The 27,883-nt window shown below is 36.4% G+C and overlaps 1 protein-coding gene across 3 annotated transcripts; it reads left to right on the plus strand.

The window, feature by feature from the left end:
* Positions 1-27,733, plus strand: mff (mitochondrial fission factor). Of its 3 annotated transcripts, XM_003218290.4 has the most exons (9): positions 1-165; positions 4,270-4,427; positions 8,242-8,462; positions 11,764-11,936; positions 14,256-14,344; positions 18,615-18,773; positions 24,526-24,585; positions 25,894-25,978; positions 26,896-27,733. In XM_003218290.4, exons 2-9 carry the CDS (start codon positions 4,390-4,392, stop codon positions 27,025-27,027), a joined length of 957 nt encoding a protein of 318 aa, XP_003218338.1. In that variant the 5' UTR covers positions 1-165; positions 4,270-4,389; the 3' UTR covers positions 27,028-27,733. The 3 variants fall into 3 exon arrangements, with proteins under 3 accessions (XP_003218338.1, XP_008104458.1, XP_008104457.1); XM_008106251.3 differs by lacking the exon at positions 18,615-18,773; XM_008106250.3 differs by lacking the exon at positions 4,270-4,427 and having other exon boundaries at positions 9-165.
* Positions 27,734-27,883: the final 150 nt, after the last annotated feature.

Raw genomic sequence — 27,883 nt, forward strand, 5'->3', positions numbered from 1 at the left:
GCAAGTTCCCATTCGCTGCCGATTACGGCGGCGCGGCGGGGACAATTAGGGTCGTTTGTCTTTCTCTTCCCTCCTGTGTTCAAGCCTGTTGTGGGCCTGCTCGGAGGAAGCTTCTTCTTCATGCCCGGTTGCTGACGGACCACGGAAGGAACCTTTTCGCCTCAGGTAAAAGCTAATGGGAGCCGTGGTCGGAGGGCCTTCTTCTCCCTTCGGAACCAGGAGTGGAGTCACGAAAGTCTCTCTCTCTCTCGCTCTTTTTTCTTCCTTCTTTTGGTAGTCCGTTCCCCACCTTGGCCTCTCCGTTTGTTACTCTCTTTAAAAGCAAGCAAGCAAACAAAATTCAAATTGTGCCAATCTGTTAAAGGATAAGAAAAAACGCAAGGGATCCCCATATATCTATCTGTTGATATTAATCTATAACATTGTAGAGAGATATATGAATGTTCTATATATCCATTGTGTGTGAATGTGTGTGTATTCTCTGATCTCTATATTAATATATATATATATATATATATATATATACACACAGTAGAGTCTCACTTATCCAACATAAACGGGCCGGCAGAATGTTAGATAAGCGAATATGTTGGATAATAAGGAGGCATTAAGGAAAAGCCTATTAAACATCAAATTAGGTTATGATTTTACAAATTATGCACCAAAACATCATGTTAGACAACAAATTTGGCAGAAAAAGTAGTTCAATACGCAGTAATGCTATGTAGTAATTACTGTATTTATGAATTTAGCACCAAAATATCACGATATATTGAAAACATTGACTACAAAAATGCGTTGGATAATCCAGAAAGTTGGATAAGCGAGTGTTGAATAAGTGAGACTCTACTGTATATATATTCACACACACACACACACACACACACACACACATATATATATAGTATTCATGTGTATGTATTAAATCAGGTTTGTTTTCCTCCACACTGACATTATTTTAATATTTAATGGCATCTTCTAAAGTGAAACAAACAAAAATGTTAGCTATCAGTATAAGCCAATTCCAATATTGAAGGTTGGATATCCCGAAATGCCCCAGAATTAAACATTGTATATTACAATGTAATATATAATATACAGTTGTATGTATATGTATGTGTGTGTATTCATATATGTATTTGTGTGTGTGTGGAAAATCAGGTTTGTTTTCCTCCACTGATATTATTTTAATCTCGATTTCCCTGTGCTGATAATGGGGGAAATGCAAATTTTGGCATCTTCTAGTGAAACAAACAAAAATGTCAGCTATCAGTATACGCCAATTCCTATATTGTACGTGGGATATCCCAAAATGCTCCAAAATTAAACATTGTTCACATTTGCGTGACTGAGGTAGAGACCGACACCTATACTTCTTGATGGTTTAATATACACAAGCTTTGCTTGATCCACGTAATTGTTAAAAAAAATTACTTTCAGGCTATGTGTATAATGTGTGTATGAAACACTAACACATTTCATATTTAGGCTTGGGCCCCATTTCCAAGATATGTGATTATGTATATGCAACTATTCCAAAATACTTCTGGTTTCCCTCAGTCGCAGGCATTTCAGATGAAGGACACTGCACCTCTATATTAATTAAAGACATTTACTTTCCCTGCCCATTTTTTGCCCACCCGAAATCTTACATGGTTCAAACCTCCATGTTCAGAGGTTGTTTATCCCAGATTAATTGTGTGTGTGTGTGATGAAGGGTCTTATCCAGCATGGATCATTTTCTTTTGGCAGCCTTGTAACTAGTAAAGCATCCTCTCTTAATTTCATCTCTCATCTGTTCAGATCATCATTTCAATGTATCCCTTCTCCTGCATTAAATTGGGGCTGGCCTGTGCTACAATGCTGAACTGAGCATCATTGCCCACACGCTTGGATAAACAACCCTTCTGTGAAAAAGTGACCTATATACAAGTACAATATTGTCATTGGCTGGGCAGAGGTTTATTGTAGTGTTATGTTTCATTATCCTTGGTTGTATATATTGATATTCTGCCTTTTGGTGAAAAAGATGTTGTTATTACTATTGTTTTTATACTGTGTAAAAGAGTTGGTTAACCTGATAAAACATGTGTATTTTCTGATACAAGGCTATCCCTCATAGGTTTGTCTAAAGGAGAGAATTAATATCAGGATTTGTAAAACAAACAAGCCCCAAACCTATTTTATTCCATTATCCCAGTACATTTTGGCCCTTGGTGGTGCAATGGATTAAACTCTTGTACCGGCAGGACTACTGACCGAAAGGTCGGTGGTTCAAATCCAGGTAGCAGAGTGAGCTCCCATCTGTCAGCTCCAGTTTCCCATGCGGGGACATGAGAGAAACAACCACAGGATAGTAAAACATCCAGGCGTCCCCTGGGCAACGTCCTTACAGACGGCCAATTCTCTCACACCAGAAGCAACATGCAGTTTATCAAGTCGCTCCTGACACAGAAAAAAAGGACATTTTGGCCAGGAAATACTTGTTTAGCCTTCTTTGTTGACCTTGAAGTCAATTCCAATTTACGGCAACCCTATGGCAAGCCTATCATGGGATTTCCTCAGCAAGATTGCCTTGCCTTCCCCTGAGGCTGAGGGAATGGGACTTGCCCAAGATCATTCAATAGACATGTTCTCAAGGCACTTTTGATACAATAAAAAATATTCAGTGGGTTTTTATGGCTGAGCAGAGATTTGGACCCTGGTTTCCAGAATCATCATAATCTAATGCATGCATTAATAATTATATGCAAGGCATAAGTAGAAAGAGATACAGAAATTGTACATGTTCTTATATATTGCATATGACTCATTCTCAACTTGGGGTGGCAGGTGTTTTTGGCCAACAACTCCCAGAAATCTCAGCCAGTTTACCAGCTCTTACGATTTCTGGGAGTTGAAGGCCAAAAACATCTGGGGACCCCAAGTTGAGAACCACTGCATTAAGTTATATATGCAATATGGTAATAAATAAATAGTATATTAAACCAGATGAAGATCCATATAACACACTTTAGTATGTTTTTTTTCTTATTGTTTTTATTACTGCATGTGTATTGTCTCCTTATTTTGTTTTAACAACCTTTGAAAAAATGTCAAACAGGTATTTCCTGACTGAAATGCATTAAAGTCATTTTTCCCAATCATGAGATTTATTCTTTATGTTGGGGTTTATTGGGTGTTTTCAAGGGGAGGAGATGCTTCAGTGTTTTTTTTTTAGCACTTAGATACCAGATCTAATTCTTTACAAGGCAGGTAGTCCAAATTTTACCTGTTTTGACAATCTTTATTATAGTACCTCAGTTAATCGAGTCAAACCCTTTTCATCCTGGATACAACCACAGACCTGATGGACATTTAGGGACTACATTGATGGCCATACTGGAACAAACCTATAAACTAAAAACGAGGAGTGTCCTGGTCTATTGTTAATGAACCATGTGCTTACACATACTCCCAACCTCCACATAACTTCTGTATGTGCCTTCAAGTCGCTTGCCGATTTATGATGATCACCTGAATTTTATAGGGCTTTCTTAGGCAATGAATAATCACAGGCAGTTTTACTATTTTTTTTCTCTGAAATGTAGCATGCTTCACCTGGTATTTGTTGACAATCTTCCATCCAAGTACTAGCCAGAACTGACCCTACTTAACTTCCAAGATCAGATGGGATCTGGTGCCTTTAGGGTACTTAGGCCTCCTAACTGTAGGAATGGCTAAATAAATCAAGAGCTTACTTTGCAGGAAAACATTTAGTGTTACATCTCAGCCAACTACTAGTTTGTCATTACCAATGTTGCCACACTATTATAAATTCATTGTGGCTGATTTATTGTGCTAACCCAACCTCTGCCACACACATTTACCACTCTGTGATTTGCAGCACACTTAAGGTGGCCATGTTCTTTGATGTATAGCCTAGGATTAAATAAAACGTTGCAGACAAAGTAGTGCCAATTTTGTTAGCATATATACACAATCTATTTTTGTGGGTGATGGTTTATTTATATTACAGCTTATCATCTGACTGTGTTTTTCTTCTTCAAGAATACCACTCTGTATGACAGATTCTTGCCAAAATTAGAATTGCTGTGTTCAAAAGGAATGGCATTTGTGAATCTTCATAAGCATTTAGCGATTTTGTTATTAAGGTCACTTTACAGAATAGATGAATACAAACTGAAATTGCCTTAGGTTTTAAATATTCCATCAAGTCATATGGCTAATGTTTTCTGTTTTTTCTTTCTTTCTTTTTTCCCCTTACAGCTCGAAAAGCAGTTGTCATGCTGTCTTATGTACAAAGGTTCTGCTGTCTAGGGAGAGTATTATGTAAAATTCACAGTGCTGCAGTGTAGTAGTAATAAAAAGTTGCAAGCAAACGCCAAAATGAGCAAGCGAGTAAGCAGTGATGTTCCATTAGGAAGGTTAGTGGAAGTTGTAGACGTAAAAGTGCACCTTGTAGTAGTGAGTAAAAATACTATCTTATTTTTCTCTTGGTTTATTACAGTATTAACTCTCATCTAGACAAACAGGACATTTGCGTCGCCCAGAGTGATACTTTGTTGCATTTTATGCACGGAAGAGTTGTAAACATTATTTTCAAAATTTCAGTATTTTTTACCAAACAAAAAATTGTCAATGATAGTTGTCCCAATAAATCTATTATATGTGTGTTCAGATTTTTTCAGACATGAAGGTCTATCAGCTAATAAAAATAAATGTTGCACCACATATGAACATTTGTTTTTTGTCTATCGATATTTTACTATTGTGGAATACCCTTCATTTTGCACTCAGAAACATTCCAATGGAAATGAGGCATTGTTACACCCTCTAATACATTAGAGGTTTCATTGAAATACAAAATACTCCAAGTTAAGGTATACAATAGATTTTTAAAAATCTGCCTGAATGAGTGTTAATACAAATTATTACTTTTTTCCTAATTAAAAATGTCATTGTTGTCGAAGGCTTTCATGGCCGGGATCACAGGGTTGTTGTATGTTTTCTGGGCTGTATGGCCATGTTCTGGAACATGGCCATACAGCCCGTAAAACATACAACAACCCTAAAAATGTCATTTATTAATGTGCACTTACATCTTTTTCCCATTGTCTAATTTAAGGAAACATGTAAGGTTCCTAGATCATTTCTGCTTTGGGAGGCTTAGGTGTGCTGTTTCATGTGTTTTCAGACAATCTTTTTAATGAACCTAAACTGAAGAGGTTCTGTGAAAAACCACCAAATAATATCATATGTCTGGTAACCTGTTGCTCTAAAAATAAGGTCTTGGATACTTCAATATTTTAATATTTTTCCACTCATGTGTAAAATATTTGGAAAAGATCCTGGATCCAATGTACTACTTTATGTTGCCTAACAGTGAGTTTATACATTCCCATTGTTGCTTAATCTAGCCTTTCATTTTATTGTATTTTCCAGGTAACTTGCAGTTGCTTATATAGACAATCATCTTAATATGACAAGCATTTTGCTAGTTTGAAATATTTCCTGACTCGATAATCTATATATTATAATCTTATTTTTATACATATCTGACATTTTTCTAGCTCATATTTAAAGCAGTTTGCAACAGGAAAATTTAGCCTGTAATACATAGAAAATAGATCTCCACTATGAAAAAGACCATGAAAAATAGATACTTGAGACTAGCCTTGGGTAAAAAAGAAATCCCTAAGTGTGTGCTCCTTAATGTTACACTGACTAGTTTTAGTTATTTAAGATCTATGTCTGAAAGCAGTATTTTCTCCAACAAGATTTCTTCAAGTAAAAAGGTAGATAAAAAGTTATTTCCAGTTTTTTCCCTAATACATGCATACCTTATTTTTATACGTTTTCTTTAAATATGCTCTCCCATGCACAAACATGACATTGCGACTTAGTGAATAGTAGCAACATCTTACCATCATATTATTTATATAATAGAATATTGCAGAGACATCCATGTCTTTAACAGCTAGAATGCCTATATGCAATTTAACATCTTTGGTTTTCACAGTGTTCTTTCCAACTTGGTCCTTCCTTCATCCATACTTCTCTCAGTGGCAGTGCATTTCCTAGGTCCTACAGGATAGTAGGTTGGCTGGTTGCTGCCATGAGCAGTGTCTGCTTGTTTCTGCTTTGCCATTATTACTCCTTTTTGTCATTCTCCTCTGTTGCTGGACTACTGTTCACTTCTTTTCTCCTACCTTACTTTTGACATAACAGGTTTGGCTCTGAATTTCTCTAATTTATGTATCTAATCCTCTCTCATCTATTGCTCACTTTTTTGCTTTACTGTGCTCCCATTACTTTTGGGTACCTTTGTCAGTAAACCTTAAACGGTATGTATATTAGGGCTAAAATTCATCTCAGACAATTTGAGACACAGCTGGAAGAATCTTGAATATATGATTGCGGTTGTTTGTAAATATTGTTTGAATTTCCATTAATGTTTTCTCCCATTGCTTCCCACTTGCTCTACCTCAACCACAGCAGATTTAGGAGTACTGTAGGTTGTATTAATATCTTTGATCATATTTGAAGAGGGGAGCTGCAATGTGAGTTGCTTATTTCTTGTTCTAAGCCCCTGATTTCTACATGGAGTATTTTTTGTGACTATTCATGACCACTTAGCTGATAGCAGATAGATGTGGCTATTCGTGATCACCTTGTTGATAGCACAACCACGCTGATGTATAATACATTTAAAAATTAGTATTAGTGCTAAGCTTCACAGAGTCTGAGTTGTAAAAAATACAGCAAACTGCTTCTGAAATATGCATATATGTAGCAAACTGACATTGCTGTGGGGCTTTTCCAGTACCTATCTTAGGGAAAGATAGAATATAGATTGAACTCTTCTGGTGACCATTAGCCAATCAGTAGATCATGTACAGTGTCTTGTAAAACTATTCACACTGTATGAAGGTGCAAAATATTTTTATTGTGGTACAAAAGGTATATAAACAAAAACAAACTGGCAGCGGTTGGTTGCATCTGTGCTATAATATATTGTTTCCTTCTTCAAGTTCTGATTGCTTTTAACTCATTCATTGGCAGTGTAATTTTAGAGCTTTCTAACTTTCATATCATCTTATTTAATCTCAGTCTTCTGGATTCTCTGCAGTATTCCCTGTCAAACAAAAGCACATCAGTTTTACCTACTTCACTACTTTGTTGATATAAAGTTTACTGCTCTCTTGGGAGAGTTAGAAGGACCACTGAGTTTGTTGACTTTACATTTCCATAGTAACTTAAGTTTCTTTTGAACTAGTCTGGCCATTTCAAATTCCTGTCCAGAACAAAATACAAAATGGTTTAACACTTTAATTGCTTTAGTATATGAGACTGTGCGTTCATCTGCAGAATTACTGCAGTTTGACACCACATTAATTGGCATGGTTCACTTCTGTGAAATCCTGGGAGTTGTAGTTTAATCTTCTCTGGCAAATTGTGTTAATACAGTGGTTCTCATCCTGTGGTCCCCAGATGATTTTGGCCTTCAACTCCCAGAAATCCTAACAGCTGGTAAACTGACTGGGATTTCTGGGAGTTGTAGGCCAAAAACATCTGGGGGGCCCAGGTTGAGAATCACTGTGCTAATATGTCTCCAAACTACAACTCCCATGATTCCATAGCATTGAGCCATGGCAGTTAAAGTGGTGTCAAATGGCATTGCCCTATTTACTCGAATAAAATGCTCACCTTTTTTTGGCTAAATTACCTTGTTAAAATTAGCGTGTGCATTAGATTAGTGTAATACAAAGCCAAAGGGGAAACTGCTTCAGAAGCACATGGAGCTCCTGTTTGAGGGACATTACCTCTCATTTAATGGCCATGGCTCAATGCTATGCAATCCTGGGATTTGTAGTTTGGTGAGGCATCTGCATTCTTTGGCAGAGAATGTTCAAAACCATGTAAATCTACAGCCCCAATGACTCCTTAACATTGAAGAAAGATAATTCCAGCCATATATATATATGGCTGGAGTTACGCTTAAGAAATGCACCTGTTCTGACTTACAAACAAATTCAACTTAAGATTAGATTTACAGAACCTATCTTGTTTGTAACTTGGGGACATCCTGTAATTACAGTTTTTTTAAAAAAGAAGAAGAAGAAAAGGCATTTCCTGTCAAGTTGGTGGAAGAATGTTCATTCATTGTACCCTGAAATCCACATTTGTGCTACTTCATTCTCTTGAGATGTAATTCAAACTGTTTTTATCTTGTGTTAGAATGAGTGCAGCAACATTCCCATCTCCTGCTGCTGAAATAGCAGAAATGAATCGAATTCAGTACGAAATGGAGTATACTGAAGGAATCAACCAGAGAATGAGAGTTCCAGAAAAACTCAAGGTAGCACCACCAAATGCTGACCTTGAGCAGAGCGCTCATGAAGGAGGGCTTCCGAATGCCAGTGTAACAATGCAAGTGCCAGAACGGATTGTAGTGGCAGGTATGTTTGTCTTTACATGGGATGGAGCAGCCAAGTGTGTTACCTCTCTCTACACCTATGCTTATATGTGTGTGCTGCTGTAAAAATGACCTGTTAAAGATTATCTCTCTACTGCAGTATTATGGAAACATTTTTAACCTGTAGCAGTTTGAGTATGAAACTATGAGCAGGACACATGGGATTGAATGCCCCACTCGGTCATTAAACCTGCTAGACCTTTGAAACCAGGTTGATTCTGAGGATAAAACTGAAAGGAAGAGATGTGAGGAGGGATAAGATACAAAAGAAATGAGTATTTACAGCAGCAACCACTGCAGATGTAAGTTTGGGTGTGTGTGTGTGTGTTCAAGTCACCTGTTGATTTATAGAGACCCCATTAACATCATAGGATTTTCTTAGGCAAATAATACTCTGAGAGATTTTGCCAGTTCCTTGTAAGTACAGTTTTACAATATCGATCTAAGACACAACTGGGTAATTGTTGAAAGGGTTATTGTCAAAGACAGAACGCTCCAAGAAGAATACAACTCAGTTTATTGAGGTTACAGAACTAAAAATTGCCCGTAGGAAACAAAGGACTAGGCAAACACTTGTCTTCAGTGTGAAAAGTAACAAAAATAACTTCGTTTGAGTTTAAACAGTTCAAAAGAATAAACCGGATTAAACAGAAGTTTAATCCGGATTAAAACAAAGGTGCTTACTTCAGCCTGGCAATTAAACAAACAAAAACTGGTTAACAAAAGGTCAAAATGAACACAAAACCCAGCAGCAGATTCCCCTCTGCTACTCAAGAGCTACAGAAGTAACTCGGGCTGTTGCTCCTCCGTGCAACGGGCGAAAACCAGGTCCAGGCACATCAATCAGGGTAACGACGGTCAGCGGAGTCCCAATCCGGTCCGAGGTCGAAAGCCAAACTAAGGTTCCACAAGTTCCACCGATAGCCACAGAAGGGTTAGTCCAGAGTCGTAGTCAGTCAGTCAGTCCAGCGTCAATCCAGAGTTGGCAATAATGTCCGTCAAAAAGACGACGGAGGTCCAAGCTATTAAGATTAAACACAAGTTGCACAGGAAAAGCCCACACAGTTCCTCCCGCCGTCTATGCCCAGTGTCCTTGGTAACTTACGTATACAGCAAACGAATCACACCCGTCTTCAGGAAGTCCCCAACAAGAGCCCAAGCGTTCGTCCAGATTACCTTGCCCAACGCAATTAGCCATTGGTTCTAAACCCCATTTTATGCCAGTTCATAACTCCTCATCGCTGTCAGCTGCTATCCTAATTCCAGGTGCCTCCTCATCATCATCCTCATCAGAACTAACACACCTTTGACTACGCCCCACAGCATCCCCAGCTGTGGATCCCGTTCCATCCCTCCAGCCCGTCCACGGGTCTGATCCTGCAACCCGCCAGTCGCCTCCCATGCTAACATTACCAGTGGCACCCAAATCCTCCCTCACACGAGTCCATTCCATGTCATCCTCCTCTGAGCTAACCATCTCTTCCTCCATTCCCTCGGTAAAACCCTCAAAGGAATCTTCGTCAGTTGGTTCTGCAAATAAGTCCCGGAGCCGCTTCCTTTCACGCTCCTCAAAAGAGTCTGACTCTCGAGGAGTCTTACGACCTCATCTCCTAGTATCGGAGCCAGAAGGCTCAACCATAACAGTTATAGTTCCTTAGATTTGCTCGGGATTCTCCTATCTCTTTCAACAACTAGAAGTACTTTTGAGCTTTTTTAAAAGGTATTCTGCATAAAACAAGAGGACTGTTTTTATAGAAAAAATGCCCATCCCCATACTTCTGAATGCAGAAATCTGTGTAGGTCTCAGGTCATACAGATCCTACTTCATAGAGTCAAGGTCTAGCCAGTACAACCTTCTGCCATGCAGAAATAATAACAATAATAGAGGTTTCTACAGCATTAAGCCAATGAAGGCATAAAATGTTTTACTTGGTTTTCAAAATTAAGCCTTTTTTCATCCAGCAGCAGTATTCTCAATCCATAAAATGCCTGCCTGTATGTATATTTGTAATCTTTACCAGAACAAAGCAAAAAAAAAAAATCTCAGATGCTTTTAAAATTTGGTTTCCATCCAAAGTAGGGACAGTTACTTATCAAAATGTTTGAGTCATATAAGAAGGCAGACAATGTTAAGCTGCCTCTCTGTATTAAGTATTTTACAGTGTGGGGGATGATGTGTTGCTTTTCAAAGTTGTGAACGAAGTCAGTGAGTGGAACCCTTTAATGAATTCTACCTCAGCTGTTAAGAAATGTGAAGGATTGCTTAACTACATCAAACTGCTGAACTATTTAATAAGGAGTGGGCAGGAAAAAATAAAATGTGTTCTTGCTTCTATGTAGTAGAAGCATCTTCATGAACGCATCTTCCCCTATGAACGCACATGGGCTCTAAGATCTGCTGGGGAGGCCCTCCTCTTGATCCCACCTCCGTCTCAAGCGCGGTTGGTGGGGACAAGAGAAAGGGCCTTCTCGATGGTGGCCCCCAGGCTCTGGAACTCTGGAGATTAGTTTAGCTCCCACCCTGGATTCCTTCTGGAAGAATCTGAAAACTTGGATGTTCACAGGTGTCTTCTCATAACTGATAATTGATTATCCATGTGCTTTACCTAGGCCTTGCCCATTCCATGCACTTTGTTACCTTTAGTCGCTCCCATCCCTAGTCACTGAAGAATATGCATTTTCAGATTTCCATTCCTCTTAAAATGGCCTATGGCCTATGGTGCTTGACCACGGATTGGGATTACTGTCTATGTTTTAAGTTATTTTATCTTTTGTATGATGTGTTATTATATTGTGATTTTATTGTGTTACTATTTTTATTGATATAATACTGTTTGGGCTTGTCCCAGTGTAAGCTGCCCCAAGTCCTTCAGGAGATGGAGTGGGGGTATAAATAAAGTTTTATTATTATTATTATTATTAATAATAATATTATTTATAGTATGGAAAATAAGAAGTTTGATGACAATGGCAGAGGAGAAAACATTTTTACTTAGAGAGCCTATCTCTGAAATTGTGGATATGTTTATAAATAAGATAGTCTTAAAACACTTTTAAAGTATACAGTAATTTATACCTCTTTGCACTTCTTTTCTGCAAAAGCCTTGTGAACTATAAGTAACCTTCATAGTTGGGGTTGAGTATGACATGCTTAAGACAACCCAGCAAAATTTTACCTGATAAGAGATTTGAACATCGGCTTTGCAAGTGCCAGCATTTGCCCATTAGACCGCACTAAATAATTTAACAAAATGTTTTTGATTGTGAAATTAATTCTGCTGCAGGCAATAGTGAAGACATTCCACTTACCAGGCCTCCAGATCTAGATCTTCTTCAGTCTACTCCATTCAAACCTCTCTCACTGAAAACACCGCCCCGCGTTATTTCGCTTAGTGAACGTCCACTGGATTTCTTGGACCTAGAGAGAGTCTCTTCTCAGACCCCTCAAACTGAAGAGGCTAGTAGTATTATTCTTTCTGTCTTTGCTTACATCGTATTTCCTTTCAATATTTTATTTACTAATAAATCAAAAATGAAAACTGATATTTCCTACATTGCTTTCTAATTCAATATAGCAGACTATATGTGTGTACTTAATAGTCTTTATGGAAAGCCAAGATTCCTCCAGAGGAATTTGTGTATGATTGTTTTGAGTCATTTCAGAGAAGACCTGTCTGTAATACAAGCAGTGCCAGTAGTAATGTTAATATTTTGAAGAAAGTGGAATCTGTTCAGATGAATGAGATGTGAGAAAACTTTTTATTATATTAATGCATTTGTTTTAAATCTTTGTGTGGTTTTTAATCACAGTAGAAGGGCAAATTGTCTTCAGGCAAATACTATCACTTTAGTACTTGCAGTAAATACTGTATTCCCAATATTCAGAACAAAACACCTGAGTTATTTCAGTAATCCTTACAACAGCTCTTACTTACAGGATGTTAGGTTTTACTGTAATGCTCCTAGCAATTTCATGTGTAAAGTTGCACAAGGACCCAAGATATCTTAGTTCACATGTTTATCCACTGTACTTGATCCCTTTTTTTAATGCCTTGGTGTAAAGTTCACATTCACATTGTATGGTCTGAATATCTTGCAGGTTCCAAAATGTAAAGAAATAATGAAATCTAGATTCAAGCCCGTAGCCAGGATTTTGATTTGGGGGGTGCTGGGATTTTGCTTGCGGGGGAGGGGGGCTGAGTCTAGGTAGGAGAGGATCTACCCTAGCAAAACTTTTGTATCATTATCCCAATACCCCTATGCATATGGGATATATTGAGCATGGTGATGAGATCATGATATGAATAAATATAACAGTTTAAAAAATAAATTTAAGGTCTTTTCGCGGACCAATCTGAGAATTTCGGGGGGGGGGGGCCTGAAGCCCCTCAAGCCCCCCCCCTCCCCCGGCATGTAGCTAGTGGCCAGATTCACCCCTCTGAGTAGCACTGTTTAGCACACAAATATCCTGCACGAGGTGAGCAGTGAGTTAAACTGCTGAATTTGCTGACTGAAAGGTTGGCGGTTTGAATCTGGGAGCAGGGTGAGCTCCCACTGTTAGCCCCAGCTTCTGCCAACCTAGCACTTCAAAAACATATAAATGTGAATAGATCAATAGGTACCGCTTCGGCAGCTGGCAGGAAGGTAATGGTGCTCCATGCAGTCATGCCAGCCAGATGACCTTGGAGTCATTTACGGACAATGCCGGCTCTTCAGCTTAGAAATGTAAATGACTACCAATCCCCAGAGTTAGGCACGACTAGACTTAATGTCAGGGGAAAACCTTTTCTGTCCTGCCAAAGTCATCTGGCAGGGAGACACATATATGATGGAAAAATTATGCATATGTTCCCTCCTTCTATAATTTAAATTTCTATCTTTCTCCCCCTCTTATCCTATTATTCAAGTACCATAAATGTATAAAATAAAAAGTAAGATGTATAAAGACAATGCACTCACACATAAATGCCATAAGACAAACAACAAAACATTATCTAAAGTAGAAAAATACAATGCTGAATTAGTTTCTTTCTATTCCTATTCTAGTAAATGAAAATACTGTTGAATTCTTATCAATGTTATAAAAGGCACACCTAGTCATAACCTGTCTGTTGGATTTTGATAGCTCAGCAACTCTGAAGAGGGAAAGAATCCTCTGTTTTACCCTTGCACTTTGTTTTAAAATGAAAATGCAAGGATTTCTGCCTTTCACTTGTTTGGTTTTTGTTTCTCCACTACAGAAATTTGGCAGCTTCAGGGGATTACAAACCTTTGGGGGAGTGCATGCAAGCTGCATCTAGTTTGTTATCATTGTTTTATAAAAGGCTAAGAACGTTTTATAAAAAACGTATTCACATATGTTTAGTCTTTTTGGTTATTTGTAACCTTTGAGACTTTAGTACATTAGTATCTTTACATTTTTAACATTGTATAATGTTCATATTGATTTGTATTGTTTTTATTGTGTTAATTGATTGATGATTTTAAAATGTAATTCTTTTGAACAAAACCTATTCTCAAGACTTGCAGGTATTTTTAAAGTTCTTTTTAAAGAAATTATAAATCTCAAAAATAAGGAAAATACAGTCAAGGGAGTTAATTTCTTATTCTGTTCAAAAGTGAAAAGATATTACCATCCAGGTGGCAGTCTTTATTTATTCTGTAGATTTTTAATTTTTTTAAAATTGATCTGTTGATTAAGATTAGCTGTACTTGGCTGTTAAGGCCTTAGGGATCACAAAAAACCTATTTTTGTTTATTTCTCCTTGCTCTGCAGGGTCGCTCAGTAGGAAGGCTTAAAAGAGAACGTTCCATGAGTGAAAATGCATCACGTCAGAATGGTCAATTGATAAGAAATGAGTCAATGTGAGTATAAACATCACTGACACACTGCAGTTTTGTGGAATTGTCCATCCATATGTCCTGCCCATATCTAAAATGTTAAATATTTAAATGCTTAAAATATTAATCCTATTGAGAAGCAATTATAGGTTTCTTCATATGATTAAAATTCATTAAGTACCATGTTAGTCAATCTCAGAATTAATGTAAATAACAGGGGTTTTGTGGCACCTTTAAAACAAGCAGGCGTGTTTTATTGTGAGCTTCCATAGATTATAATATATACTTCCTCATATGAATGATAGAGTAAAATTCACAACCCCCAGGTTACATGTATTATAGTCAGAAAGAAACAGAAAATAATTATATTCAATGACAATTTACACTGTTCATATGCCATCAAAGGCTGGCTTCAAATAAATAAATGTCCTAGCATATTCCAGAATCAATATTGTAGTAATACCTTTATTAGGCCAGCCCAAAATGCTCCGAACTCTTAGTGCAAGATTTTGGAATTAAAGTTCCTTTAACAAGGAATACATATTTTTAAAAGTCATGAAGAGGAAGCTGAAGTACTGTAGAGTCTTGCTTATCCAACATAAACGGGCCAGCAGAACGTTGGATAAGTGAAAACATTGGATAATAAGGAAGGATTAAGGAAAAGCCTATTAAACATCAAATTACATTATGATTTTACAAATTAAGCACCAAAACATCATGTTTTACAACAAATTAACAGAAAAAGCAGTTCAATAAATGGTAACATTATGTAGTAATTACTGTATTTATGAATTCAGCACCAAAATATCGCAATGTATTGAAAACATTGACTACAAAAACATTGACTGCTAAAAGGCAGACTGTGTTGGATAATACAGAATGTTGGAAAAGTGAAGGTTGGATAAGCGAGACTCTTAAAAATGTGGCAGGTTTGGCCTCTTTTATAAATTATGTCTGTATTGAATTCTTGTTTTACTTACCAACTATCATCAAACCGACTTTTAACTTAAACACACACGTATTACCTCATGGTTATCAGAATACACGTGTGCAGTCTTTTGGAAAATGTCTGCCAAGAATTTTAAAAATATTAATCATATTAATACTTTCCAGAGTGTAGGTTAGTACATTCTGACCTATACAATAGATTGTATTGTGTGATCTCACAAAATATTTGTTTTGGGAGTGTTTTTATATTTTGAATTGCTCACTGGTTATTCATTACAATGCTGTTTATTATGCAGCATTTTGACCTCACTCATGTTTATAGGTTATATTTCAGAGAAAGGAACTGGCAAACTACCACTAAAATTCATGAGGTTGCTATAAATTGACAGGTGACATGAAGGCATATACAAACACACTTAAATTCACATCTTGTAGTGCCATCCTGCAAAACAGCTTTTACATTCTAGTATATGAACTATGACATGATCTTCTAGTATGTTAGCTGTAACAATGAAAAAAATTCCATTCCAAACATTCCTGGGATTGGAATAAGGGCTTGCTTGTTCCACCAGCTTTCTTTGAAGGACAATCCTACTTTATATGTTGCCATCATCACACTTACAGGGGTGGTGCTTTTCCAAAAATATTTTGAACATTCACAGTTTTTCAGATGCTTTCAAGGACTAATAAGAGACACTGGAGGTCAGAAGCAATAATGATGCTGTTCTTAATGACCTTCTGCTTGTTTAAAAAACTATCTTATTAAAGTAATCACAATTAATATTCATTGTGGCACAGTCCTGAGACTATCCTGAGAATTAAAATGCCACAGTATCAATCACCCTTCAATCACCCTGCTAGAGATGGAATGTAAGCATGAACATTTATCTGCTCACCTTTGAAAAAAACAACTGTTTATTGGATTCCTGTCAAAAAGGATTGAATATAGGCTGAGACCTTACTATGCTGTATTATGTGTGTTACATGTAATGCATACAACATCTTTATAAGATTTGAAAAACTGTCATTCCTTTATTGAATTCATCAGAAAATGTTGGCTAAAATGTGCATACCTTTAATTGTAAGCACTAGGTAGATTTTTCTGGGGTTTTTTGCACTTGGAGATCTGTTTTCTAAAAATTGAATTGCACAAAAATGGGTCTTGTACCTAAAACAAGGTATTTTGTACAAAATATTGGTTTTACAACAAGGCTAAGAACTGAAGATTTTTCCATAAATTAATATTACATAATAAAATTAAACTTCAAAAAAAGTTTAAGTTTGGTATAAAACAGCAGCAAATAATTCAGAGATCGTACAGGTTCTTTTTGTGTGTGTGTGTGTTAAATACAGTTTGTAGATGCTGAAGATATTCTTGTTTTTTCCACTACAAATGTGGAGGAATGTGTAATGACTGTATGTGAAAATCTACAGTCTGTTGCTGATAAAGCCACTAAGAGTAGGTTGTAGATATCATTTGAAGCAAAAGTACCAGCAATGAAATTTCTTTTAGCTTTGATTTAAAATGCTGGGGCTAGTTGGGCTGGCTTCTCTTGACTTTTTAGTTCTATAAAATATGAGCTGCAGTATCCCTTTAAAACCTATCACATATCCTTTCTTTTATTGCAATATGCAACCAATATATAGCGCACTTCCTAAAATATTTTATGTATAGTGTAATCATAGCGTAAAGTGCACAGTTTTTGTGTAGTATCTCCAGTGAAATTGAGTACACAGCAGTTATGTTTGACACAATGTTTCATTGGGAATTTTATCAGGTTTCACCATGTTTAAAATTTGATCTGGCATAAATATGTTCACTTTCAAGGATAGTCTTGTCTTTTTGTTTCTCAAGATGTGTCTTCCCCTCTTTCTATGATTTTGCAAGGGTTTTTTAAAATGCTAAATATATTATTGAATAAAGGGTTGGCCTTCACCTGCTTAACTGAACTAAAACAATTCTGGCACATTACAGGTGTGTAGTTCTCCCAATAGAATTGGATCAAGCTCATTAAATGTGACCACTGCCAATAATGGGCCATGTCCACGAATATCTAGAGGGAATCAGGTTTCACCATTTGTGATTTAAAGTTCTTTGTAATGTTTCTAGTTTGATGAGACTTGTTGATCAAGGTACTAGTTAACATCCAAATGATCAGAATAACTTGAAATGCTAATACTTCTCTGTCTGCTGTTATAGAAACACACTGTTCACATTAGGAAAATGTTGATTGATGTTATCCATTTCAAAATTAAAATACATAAAGGAAGACATCTTTAAATGAACAAGATGTTGATATACACTTTAAAGCTACAACATTAGTTTGGTATTTCTTCCCACTTCAGAGATGTATACTTTTCTGAAATGGTGTTGGATAAATAGATATCTGAGAATCAACCTTTAAAGAATAACGATCTAATCAATATTCTATTGAAGTAAAATTCCTAGTTATACTGATTGTGCAACCTAGCAGTTCGGAAACATGCAAATGTGAGTAGATCAATAGGTGCCGCTCTAGTGGGAAGGTAACGGCGCTCCATGCAGTCATGCCGGCCACATGACCTTGGAGGTGTCTACAGACAACGCCGGCTCTTCGGCTTAGAAATAGAGATGAGCACCAACCCCCAGAGTTGGACACGACTGGACTTAACATCAGGGAAACCTTTACCTTTACCTTACTGATTGTGCTGTGCTGGACTGGACTCTGATTTGCATTATAGAAATGAAGTGCTTGTAATAATGTATTAGTTAATGTTCATCCTTTTGCTGTCAGGAGAAGTATTTTAAAACATTTTGCTTTTCAGAGTACTTGGGATATGTCTAAATGTTTATGCCAATTCTGTTGCTGTTTTGTGTATTTGTGTATTTCGTGTTCCATGTTACTCACAGAATTCCAGTTTTCAAAAATATATGAATGTGTATATTATTTTCCAATTGTTTTATCTAGACACTTGATCTTCAGAATATTTACAACATGTCCTATAATTCCTACTTAATGTAGATATACAGTACTGTGTTGCATGATTCTAGCATATCATGATTTGGATTCAGAGCTAGTTTTAAAAGATCTGTATTTAATTGTGCCTCTCAGTTGTTTTAGTGTAAGAATCTCTTATGATAGTGGATCAAAATCGTTTTCCTGAAGTGGAGTTTTTTTGGCTTACGTAAAGGTTTTCACAAGATAACCAGTACCTCTTCCTTGTTGGTATTTTACCAGTTGATGGGAAAGACTCCAAAAATGTGGGCCAACTTAATTATTCAAAAAGGGTGGTTGACAAATGAATTTTTTTCTACTGAACCTGACACTAGTGTTTCTTTCTTCATTTGCTACGCTTGCACAAACAGTGTGACACCATCACCTCAACAGGTTCGTGTCTGTCCTCCCCAAATGTTCTCTGAAGATGGATCTAATCTTTACTCTGCTCGGGGCATTTTGTCGCTTATCCAGTCTTCTACCCGTAGGGCTTACCAGCAAGTCTTGGATGTGCTGGATGAAAATCGCAGGTGATTGGCCATCACTGATTCTGCCCAGTTTATTTATTTTTTTACTTCACTTTCATTTTCCTGTCAGTTGGTTTGCGTTTGTTTAAATGACTTGGATAAAATTAACATGTTTTGCTTTCTTTTGCTTTTGCTGCTTGTAAATGACATTTCCAAAATTCACGTTTCATGAGGCTTAGTATTTCTTTGATTGGAGTGAACAAGTAATTAGTTAAAATCCCTATACTTGTTCAGTGGGAAATCAAGAAGAGAAGGCAAGCAGAACATAGCTAGGAACCTGAAATATATGGAAGCATTCCAAATTTGGACAAAATGCTTCAAAACAATTACATATTGTGATCCATTACTATTGGAGGAGAACTAGATGGAAGATACATCCTGGCAATGAAGAAGAGATGTCCAGTACATTCATCACAAGGGCAAACTGTGTAGTATGCTAGCTATACTGAAAGGAAAATGTTGAAAATGCCTATGTAGGTGATTATAGATCTTTCACAGTTTCCCAATCCATTTATTTTTGGCCACTGTGTGACTGTTTATTAGAAGCCTAGGTATGTTGTTGTTGAAGGTTTTCATTGCCAGAATCACTGGGTTGCTGTGAGTTTTTCAGGCTGTATGTCCATATTCTAACTGGAGGGAACATGTTAGGACTAACTGGAGGGAACATGGCCATTCAACCCAAAAAACTCATAGCAATCTAGATATTTTACTCATTTCTCTTAGCAGTGCATTTGTAAAACGGCATTCAGGAATATCAGCTGCAGTAGAGGTTTATGTCCAAAAATGATACTTTGCACCTGTACCCTTGCATTCTACCTTTCCATTGGGGTTGTTTGAATGAAGGCAGCTTGGTTATGAAAAGTACTACTACTGATCTGGAACTTTTCCTCTTAACCCCAAAATCCAAGCTTGAAGTGGGAAGGTACACTTTTTTCTTTCAGCTATCTTAGTAGTAGGGAGAAGTATCTTAATAGCTGGGAGAATCTTGCAAGTATCTTAGTAGCAGGGAGAAGCAGCCTCAAATACCCTTCTTGAAGTCCTTTGTACTAACGTTGCAACAGCTACCGCAAAATGCACTGCAGAAAATCAGGCATAGGTTTCTGTCCTCTTTTTCCTTCCCTTCTCTATGTGTTTTTAAAAGCTGCTGTGTGCCAGAATGAATGTGTTTGTTTAGACCTTCCAACCATAACAGCCCATCGATTCTATTATACCACGATAACATAATAATGATCACCATAGGATCAGAAGCTGTGAACTTTTCACTCTCAGCTGTATTTCTGTTTACTTACTTAATTTTCTTAAACTATTTATATCCTTTCCCCCTCTTTGAGATATTCAAAGTTTCTTAGAGGTCATGAAACAATATTTTGTCATGCACCCTGGGGATTTGCAGAGAACATGCCCAAATAGAAATGAAGAACTTTAAAATATTTTAAGTTTTTTTATTTGGAAATGAAACACCTCTTCCCCTCATCACTGAGTATTTAGCATTCTGTAAATTAGTTCTCCAGATTGCCTACAGGTTGATATATCAATAGTAAGGCCTTTTCATATAATTTGTCATTATTTCAGACATTCACTTTAAAAATCTGTCTTGGATTAGGCTTTTCTAAACTGAATAGGAATGTGAAATTTGGAAAATGTACCTGCATGGCTACAGGGTGCTATTTTAGATTATTTCAAACTCTACTATTGTTTTTATTGGCCTTGGGAGCATGTTCTCACTGTTCACAGGTATGTTTTCTTTAAGCATAAAGCAAGTTATTTCTCATAGTGATTTTGACTTTGTTATGCTCCTTACAATTTCTAGTTTTAGTTTTTTTCCTCTTTCAGGATATTCAACCATCTCCACCTCAACATTACTCAGCTATGTCATGCTTACTGTAATGAATTAAAATGTTGAGAATCATTTTGCTTATAATAATAATACTCAGTATTTACTCTACTACTATTTTGCCCTTCCCTCTGGAAAGTCTGATTTAAACATCTAGATAACAGATTGGTCATATTGCTCTATATAAACAAAATGTATCTGCTTTGCATAAAAGGCAGTTGTGACACTAAAATTTGAATAACTACACAGCCATGTGCTGAGTGAAACTGGTAAATCTGCCTGTTGGTTGGTAAGCCATTGTTTACTTACTTAATGGAGCTAACTTAGTCTTGTTCATATTGCTCGTCAATGCTTATTTTAATCTAAATTACACAAGTAATACGGGTCCATTTAATTTTTTACCTAACAATTCTTTTGCTTTGATATAAGAGAAGTAAAAAAGTATGGTACTTCAAAAAGTTTACGAGTATTTTACATTTTGGTTCTTAAACTGCATTTGATTATGCAGTATATCATTCTGTGTTTCTGCCAACAGAAAAACAAATTTAAGCACAATTTAGTGGAGACAATTCTTTCCCACCACAGCCTCACATGCACAACCAAAATCAGTTCTGGAAGATTGGGAAATCCTTGAGAGCTTTTTTGAGGGTAGAATAGAGAAAATGAAGTGCGAGAAGAGAAGATGGAAATGTCATACCAATTAGTGGATTGCTTAATTTAGCACAGTGTATATTTCATCACAATAAAGGAAACATTTTAATATATCTTAGGTTCTAAATATTGTGCCACTTGAGAAATCACTCTGTTTTTCTAATTCCTACAGTACCTATCACAGTGATAATACGCCTACCAAAACCTACATTATTATTATACAAGACCAATAAACTTAAATAAATACTATTTAAAAGATTTGTTAAAATTATTCTTAGGAGAAGAATGCTACTGGCTCCAAGCAAGTAGGCAGCCTTCCAGGTTTGGGCAGCTAAAAGTGTTGTGGAAAGGCAGACTTGCACAACCATCCATCCTGGAACGATGAGCGATCTAGCAGAACAAAGGTGGAGTGCTCCATTCTCTTTTCTGACCTCTACATGACTAGAAAGGGAAATCACCTTCCACTCCTAGAATAGAAATATCTTTTGAGCATATTCCAAGTTTGAGGATAGTCCAAACTTGTATGTCAGTAGAACCATGCACATTTATCTGGAGGTAGTGCTAGACATCAGCAGAGCTGGATGACTGGGGAGACCATCAGTTGGGGTTTTGCTTCCTATGGTTCCTTAGAGTGATGCTGTGTTGGCACAGTGGGACAATGAAATGGTGACTAGATCCATCTACAATGTTGTTAAGTGTGACTGGCCTGAAAAAAATGTTGAAAGTATCCTGAGGCCAGATATTACTTGTTCTGCTAAGATCTAGAACCCAGGCCAGTCGCCAAAGATACCAGTGTTGATGATATTCCGTTATTTATTCTACAGCTTACCAGCAGAATTGTAAAATAACAATGGTTGTGGGTATGCAAGCCCAGTTAGCAAACTAATTTTTCCATTTTTGAATGATGTGCTTGAGAGTATTCAGTTCCTCGTCAGAATGAGCCAAGGCATCTGGATTTATACAAAATATATAAAATAAGCTTCTTCTCTGTTATTAAAAAAAGTTTATACCATTGCACTTGTTTACAGCATACAATTGTTTCTAATAGACCTCTCGAATACCAGTTGAAAATGAGTTCAGGTTAGTTGAAAATAGGGTTTGGGGTGGGGGGGGAGTATTTATTTGTATGCCAAGGCAAATTCTGTGGCATACTGTCTACATCTTTGCAGTTAACAACATACAAGAACAGATGATTTGGGGGCAACATTAGCCATCTGTCAGTATTGTAGATTATAATTATAATCTTGTACTGACAAAACCACCTTTGAGTATTCTATGCCTAAGAAAACCCTATAGGGTCACTATATGTTAACATGCGACTTAAAAGCAGTGAGTTCGGAGGCTTTATGGGAAGTGACGTGTACAATATCTGTAGTTACTGATATCTGTTAAGGCATTTTAATAGCAGGGTTGCCTCTGGGTTTGTGTACCTTCCCTCAGAAAACACTGTTTTTAGACATTTAATCTGAGCCTGGGAGTAAATATATTCACACAACAATCAGAAGCTATAAGGAGAAGTCTGTAAGCAGGGCATGAGTGAAACCATTCCTGCTGCCTCATGTTCTCCACCCACAGATATACAGAGGTGTTCTGTCTCTTGTACAAGAGGTAATACCTGAATATACACATCCTCACTAATTGATTATTTTACCCTCCATGGATTTCCTTTTAAAGCTGTCCAAACTGGCAAGGTAGCAGAATGACAATGGGGTATTATATTAAGTACAGTATGTTGTAACAAAATTGTATTTCATAAAGATCATAGAGTTGGAAGAGGCCACAAGATGCAGCATTACATTATGTAAAAAAGAGATTTGTTGGCCAGAAATTTCTAATTTGTAGTAGAGGATTTGTCAAGTTATAAGGACGTAATCAAGATTAAGTATCATGCTTAGCATCTAGTGTACAGTTTAGCAGTGAGAGCAGCTTTCTGGGTTTCTTTGTTCTAGTTTTAGGAATATATATTTTTTATCTTTCATGATTTCAGGAAAAAAGCAGAGTACAGTAAATAGAACAGAGGTGTGTGGGGTGTGTGTTTTTATAATTGAAGAAACAAAATTATGAGTTATGGGAGACATAGATGCTGTTTTTCTAACTAAGAAAATTTCCTTTTTATATTTTCCCCAGTTTCAGCCCTTTTGACTGGTTCTGACAAATAAAAATAAAATTACAAATCAATCTTCAAGAGCCCAAGTATCTGTGTGCATAATATGCAAAATGCAGTAAATTTCACAAGGAAATTTAATGTATTCCTAGTTTAACATTTGGTGACTTCAAGTAATAGATATAGCATTAACTTGCTTTTAAAGGAAGCAATCTATCAACATACTAGGAAGCCTATAACAAAAGTATTTGATAAATGTTGGATACATTATAGAAATCTAGACAGACTCCATTTCCAGAAAGCAGGGTCTTTTTAAAGGATTTTATCTCGTCAGTTCCAGTTGCCTGTTCAAGCTTGCAACCTACAGTTAGCTATAGAATAGTTTTTGTTTCTGGATGTCTATTATAGTCTTCAGAATAAGAAATTGACAAAAGATTCTACCAGAGGCCATCTAGATGGCAATGGGAATGTAGTTGTTTGCATATCTCTCTCAGTTTTGGAATGGACTGGGCCATCTATGTGATAAAAGTAGTGCAGTTTAATGGGAGATAAGTTCACAGAACTGCAGTTCCACTTAATGGTCCACATTTTTCTCTGCAGTTTTATAAAATGAGCATTGCAAATTAGAACAAACTAGATTTGTATGATTATGTAGATTTTTCTCTTACCTTGACAAGGCCTTGGGCCTTATTGAGAAGTCTGTTGTAGTCATGCATGCTGAATTAACTCAGGGAAAATCTCGAGTTTAGCAATAATATAACCGTATCATAATGAAATAGCAAATGAATAAAATTGTATATATACATGTTAAAGAAATATTTTAGCACATTTCAGTTCCAACCTTTTTCTTTAAAGGTTTTTTTTCTAAATGTTGTAATTTTTCAAGCAGACCTATTGAAATAAATGGGAGTAATTTTTCATTTAAATCCCATTAATTTCAATGAGTCTTCATTCATTGGAAACTGAAACAAGTAAATTGTTAAGGTTTTTTTAAACAACATCTCTAAAACTGAATATCTTTAAAACATGACTAGGATTTAGATTAGTGATATTTCAGTATGATCAAATAGAAATATCTTAATGATCTAACTTTGGATTTTTGTTTTCCCTCCACTTCCCATTTCCTTCTTTTGCATTATGCCTCCTTTGAACGAACCTTATCTTAGGCCAGTGTTACGTGGTGGGTCAGCTGGTACCACTTCCTCCAATCCTCATCATGATGCCAGGTAAACTTGAATTTAGTTAGCTGTGATATCTTATACCAGATTTTCACAGAATTTGATTGCAATTGACTCCTGAACTTACTAATTCAGTAGCAAGTCCCTCTGAGTTCAATTGCATTTGTTTCTTCTTAAGATAATATGTATATAATATGTTTTGAAGGCAAGCAGGCCTTTTGTTTTATTCTTCTGATAGCTCTATATCTCCCTTGGGTTGTATATATTGGGTGCCAATCTAATTTATGAATTAGAAACAGGCTACCTCCCAGGCTATTTAGAGACCCTCCCACTTGTGAGCTCTTTTATAGACCCCTACTGTTGCCCTTACCACAAAAAGACATGCACACAATTTTACTTGGTATGTTTTACATACAGATGAACCAGAAAGGTCAATTTCTGGAGACCTTCAGATCAGCATTACATTTTTAGCCAAGCAGCCCAATGAATGGTCTTAGGGAGCCCCAGAAGTGATTTCCAGTTATTGTTTTCAAGGTGCCATCACAGATCTGCAGCACTGGAAGTTGGCTCTTGTGCACTCCTTCCATATTTGCCCACCTCTATTTTTAATTGTACATAATTAAACTGATCTATCACTTCCAGCACTATAGCAGGCATGGGAGTTGTTTGCTATTAGATCACAATGTGGAGAATTAACCCCATTTCCTATTCCATCTAAAAATGGATTATGGTTATGAAGACATGGGTTACTCAAAAAGAAATCATGCAGTACTAGCATTATTTTTTATGGGATAAAAAAGGCTTTCATAGGTATTTCAATATTCCTGTGGGCACAAAAGATAATTGGCTGATTTTCTTTTTCAGTTGGCTGTTCTTCAAAATGAATGTATTATCACTCAGGATGTTCTGGTGACAGCTAGAAATTGTTTTTTAGAGGTGGCAAGAAGTTTTTAGGAAAAGGAATTACGTAACTACCTCCCCCCGATTTGACACATTCGCCCTTTGGCCTAGACTTGTATTTTATATCTGTTTTTAACGCTTTTTCCTGCAATATTGTTTTTATGATGGTTTTACTGATATTGTTGATTTATTGTTGTAAATTTATGTGTTTTGATTTGTTTTTATATTGTGATGTTGGGCAAGGCCCCATGTGAGCCGCCCCGAGTCCCTACGGGGAGATGGGGCGGGATACAAGAATAAAATTATTATTATTATTATTATTATTATTATTATTATTATTATTATTATTATTATTATTATTAAAAGGAATAATCCCACTGTGTGCACAGAGCATCAGCCCCTAATTACCTCTACATGTGGTTCAAGGAAGCATATTTTGTCTTTTTCATCTCATAGATATGCTCTGTCAAATATGGATACATCATTTGAAGGAACTCCAGAAGATATGACAGTTGTGGATGCTGCTTCTTTAAGACGACAGGTATTTAAATTGTTTCTTGTCTTGTAGAGATAGTAACACCTTTTTCAAGGAGTGCAATAAATGCTGTGCTTCCCAAGATGCAGGGGAAACGGAAGTAAATGTACACTATTACAGTAGAGTCTCACTTATCCAAGCTAAACGGGCCGGCAGAACCTTGGCTAAGCGAATATCTTGGATAATAAGGAGTGATTAAGGAAAAGCCCATTAAACATCAAATTAGGTTATGATTTTACAAATTAAGCACCCAAACATCATGTTATACAACAAATTTGACAGAAAAAGTAGTTCAATACGCAGTAATGTTATGCTGTAATTACTGTATTTACGAATTTAGCACCAAAATATCACGATATATTGAAAACATTGACTACAAAAATGCATTGGATAATCCAGAACCTTGGATAAGCAAGTCTTGGATAAGTGAGAGACTACTGTATTAGGAGATGAAAATACAATGGTAGTATCTCTCCCACAATATTCTTAGTTCAGTAAAATATATGTATTGTAGCTCATACGTGATTAATGAGAAAGACACTGAGAAATTATGCCCAGTTGCAAGGAGTACTATCATTGATAAGGGGTAGTTGCAGATTTATGATCAAAATCAGAAATGGAAAGTGTAATAAGAAGCAGTCAATGAATGTATGAATTTATGAATAGCTGTACTCAACCATGGGAGTGGAGGATGGGGAATAAACAATCAGGATTCAAAGATCTATGAGTATGGCGTCATGATAGTTATATACTAAATGTCTTTCCCCTTACTACAAGGGTAGACAGTGCTGTAAGCCTCCATTAATAGGGTTCTAGAGGAGACCTTGTGATCATGTGAACCTAGAATGGGTTAAACTGAACACTTGAAATAATTATTAAATTTTGTCCTAAGCATTAATGATTTAATGCTTTTTCTGTTTTAGATAATCAAACTTAATCGGCGTCTACAACTTCTGGAAGAAGAAAACAAAGAGCGTGCAAAAAGAGAAATGATCATGTACTCAATAACAGTAGCTTTCTGGCTGCTAAATAGTTGGCTTTGGTTTCGGCGCTAGAAAGAGCCACAAGTCCACAAAAGATTTGAGGGTGGGGAGATACAGAGAATTTATAGTCTTTTGTTTCTGTCTCTGGACTGTATGGTGATTTGTGATCCATGCACTGAAAACATCAGCTGCAGTAAACAACTGTAAAATGTTACAGTGTTAAAGGGTTGTCTGGATCGTGGTATTTATTTTTGAGATTTATTGTAACATCCTGTTATCTTCCTTTTGCATGACTTGCTATAAATTTGGATTGAATTATTTTACAAAGGGAATTGTCTACACTTAGAAAGGTGTCAAATAGATAATTCTCTTTTGTTTAGGAAGGCAAAGAGATATTTTTCCAATTTGCAGACTTAAAGAATAGTTTTTTATTGTTATTCCATCATTAAAACATGGCACCTTTATAGTTAAGCCTATTTCACTTGTTTTGTTTTAGCTGAATTTAATGCAATAGTGTTCCAGTTCAAAAGCCATCCTAATTCATGAGTATCTCTCATTCAAGCACATGTACATATTGACTGAAATACATTCTTTGTAAACATAAGTCAATGGATTATTCAGAGGTGTATGTAATAAGTATTTTAGCTTTAATTTGCGAGTCTTTTGCATTTTTTTCCTAAGAAATAACCTTTTTAAGCCAATCTGTCCCTGAGTGATCTGAAGATTATGGAACAAAGTACCAATGGTAATGTATTTAATAAACATCAGACCAAAGCAATGTTCAATTTCTTTTTTTAATGAACTACTGTATATGGACCTTATGATCACTGTACTTTGGAAACATCTATTTATTTGTAAATACAAGAAAGACCTTTCGTTAAAGGTCTTGAGTTAAAAATCATTATTGCATTTCAAGTAATTTCACTCT

The sequence above is a fragment of the Anolis carolinensis genome, chromosome 3, assembly GCF_035594765.1.
Source record: "Anolis carolinensis isolate JA03-04 chromosome 3, rAnoCar3.1.pri, whole genome shotgun sequence".
Classification (NCBI taxonomy): domain Eukaryota; kingdom Metazoa; phylum Chordata; class Lepidosauria; order Squamata; family Dactyloidae; genus Anolis; species Anolis carolinensis.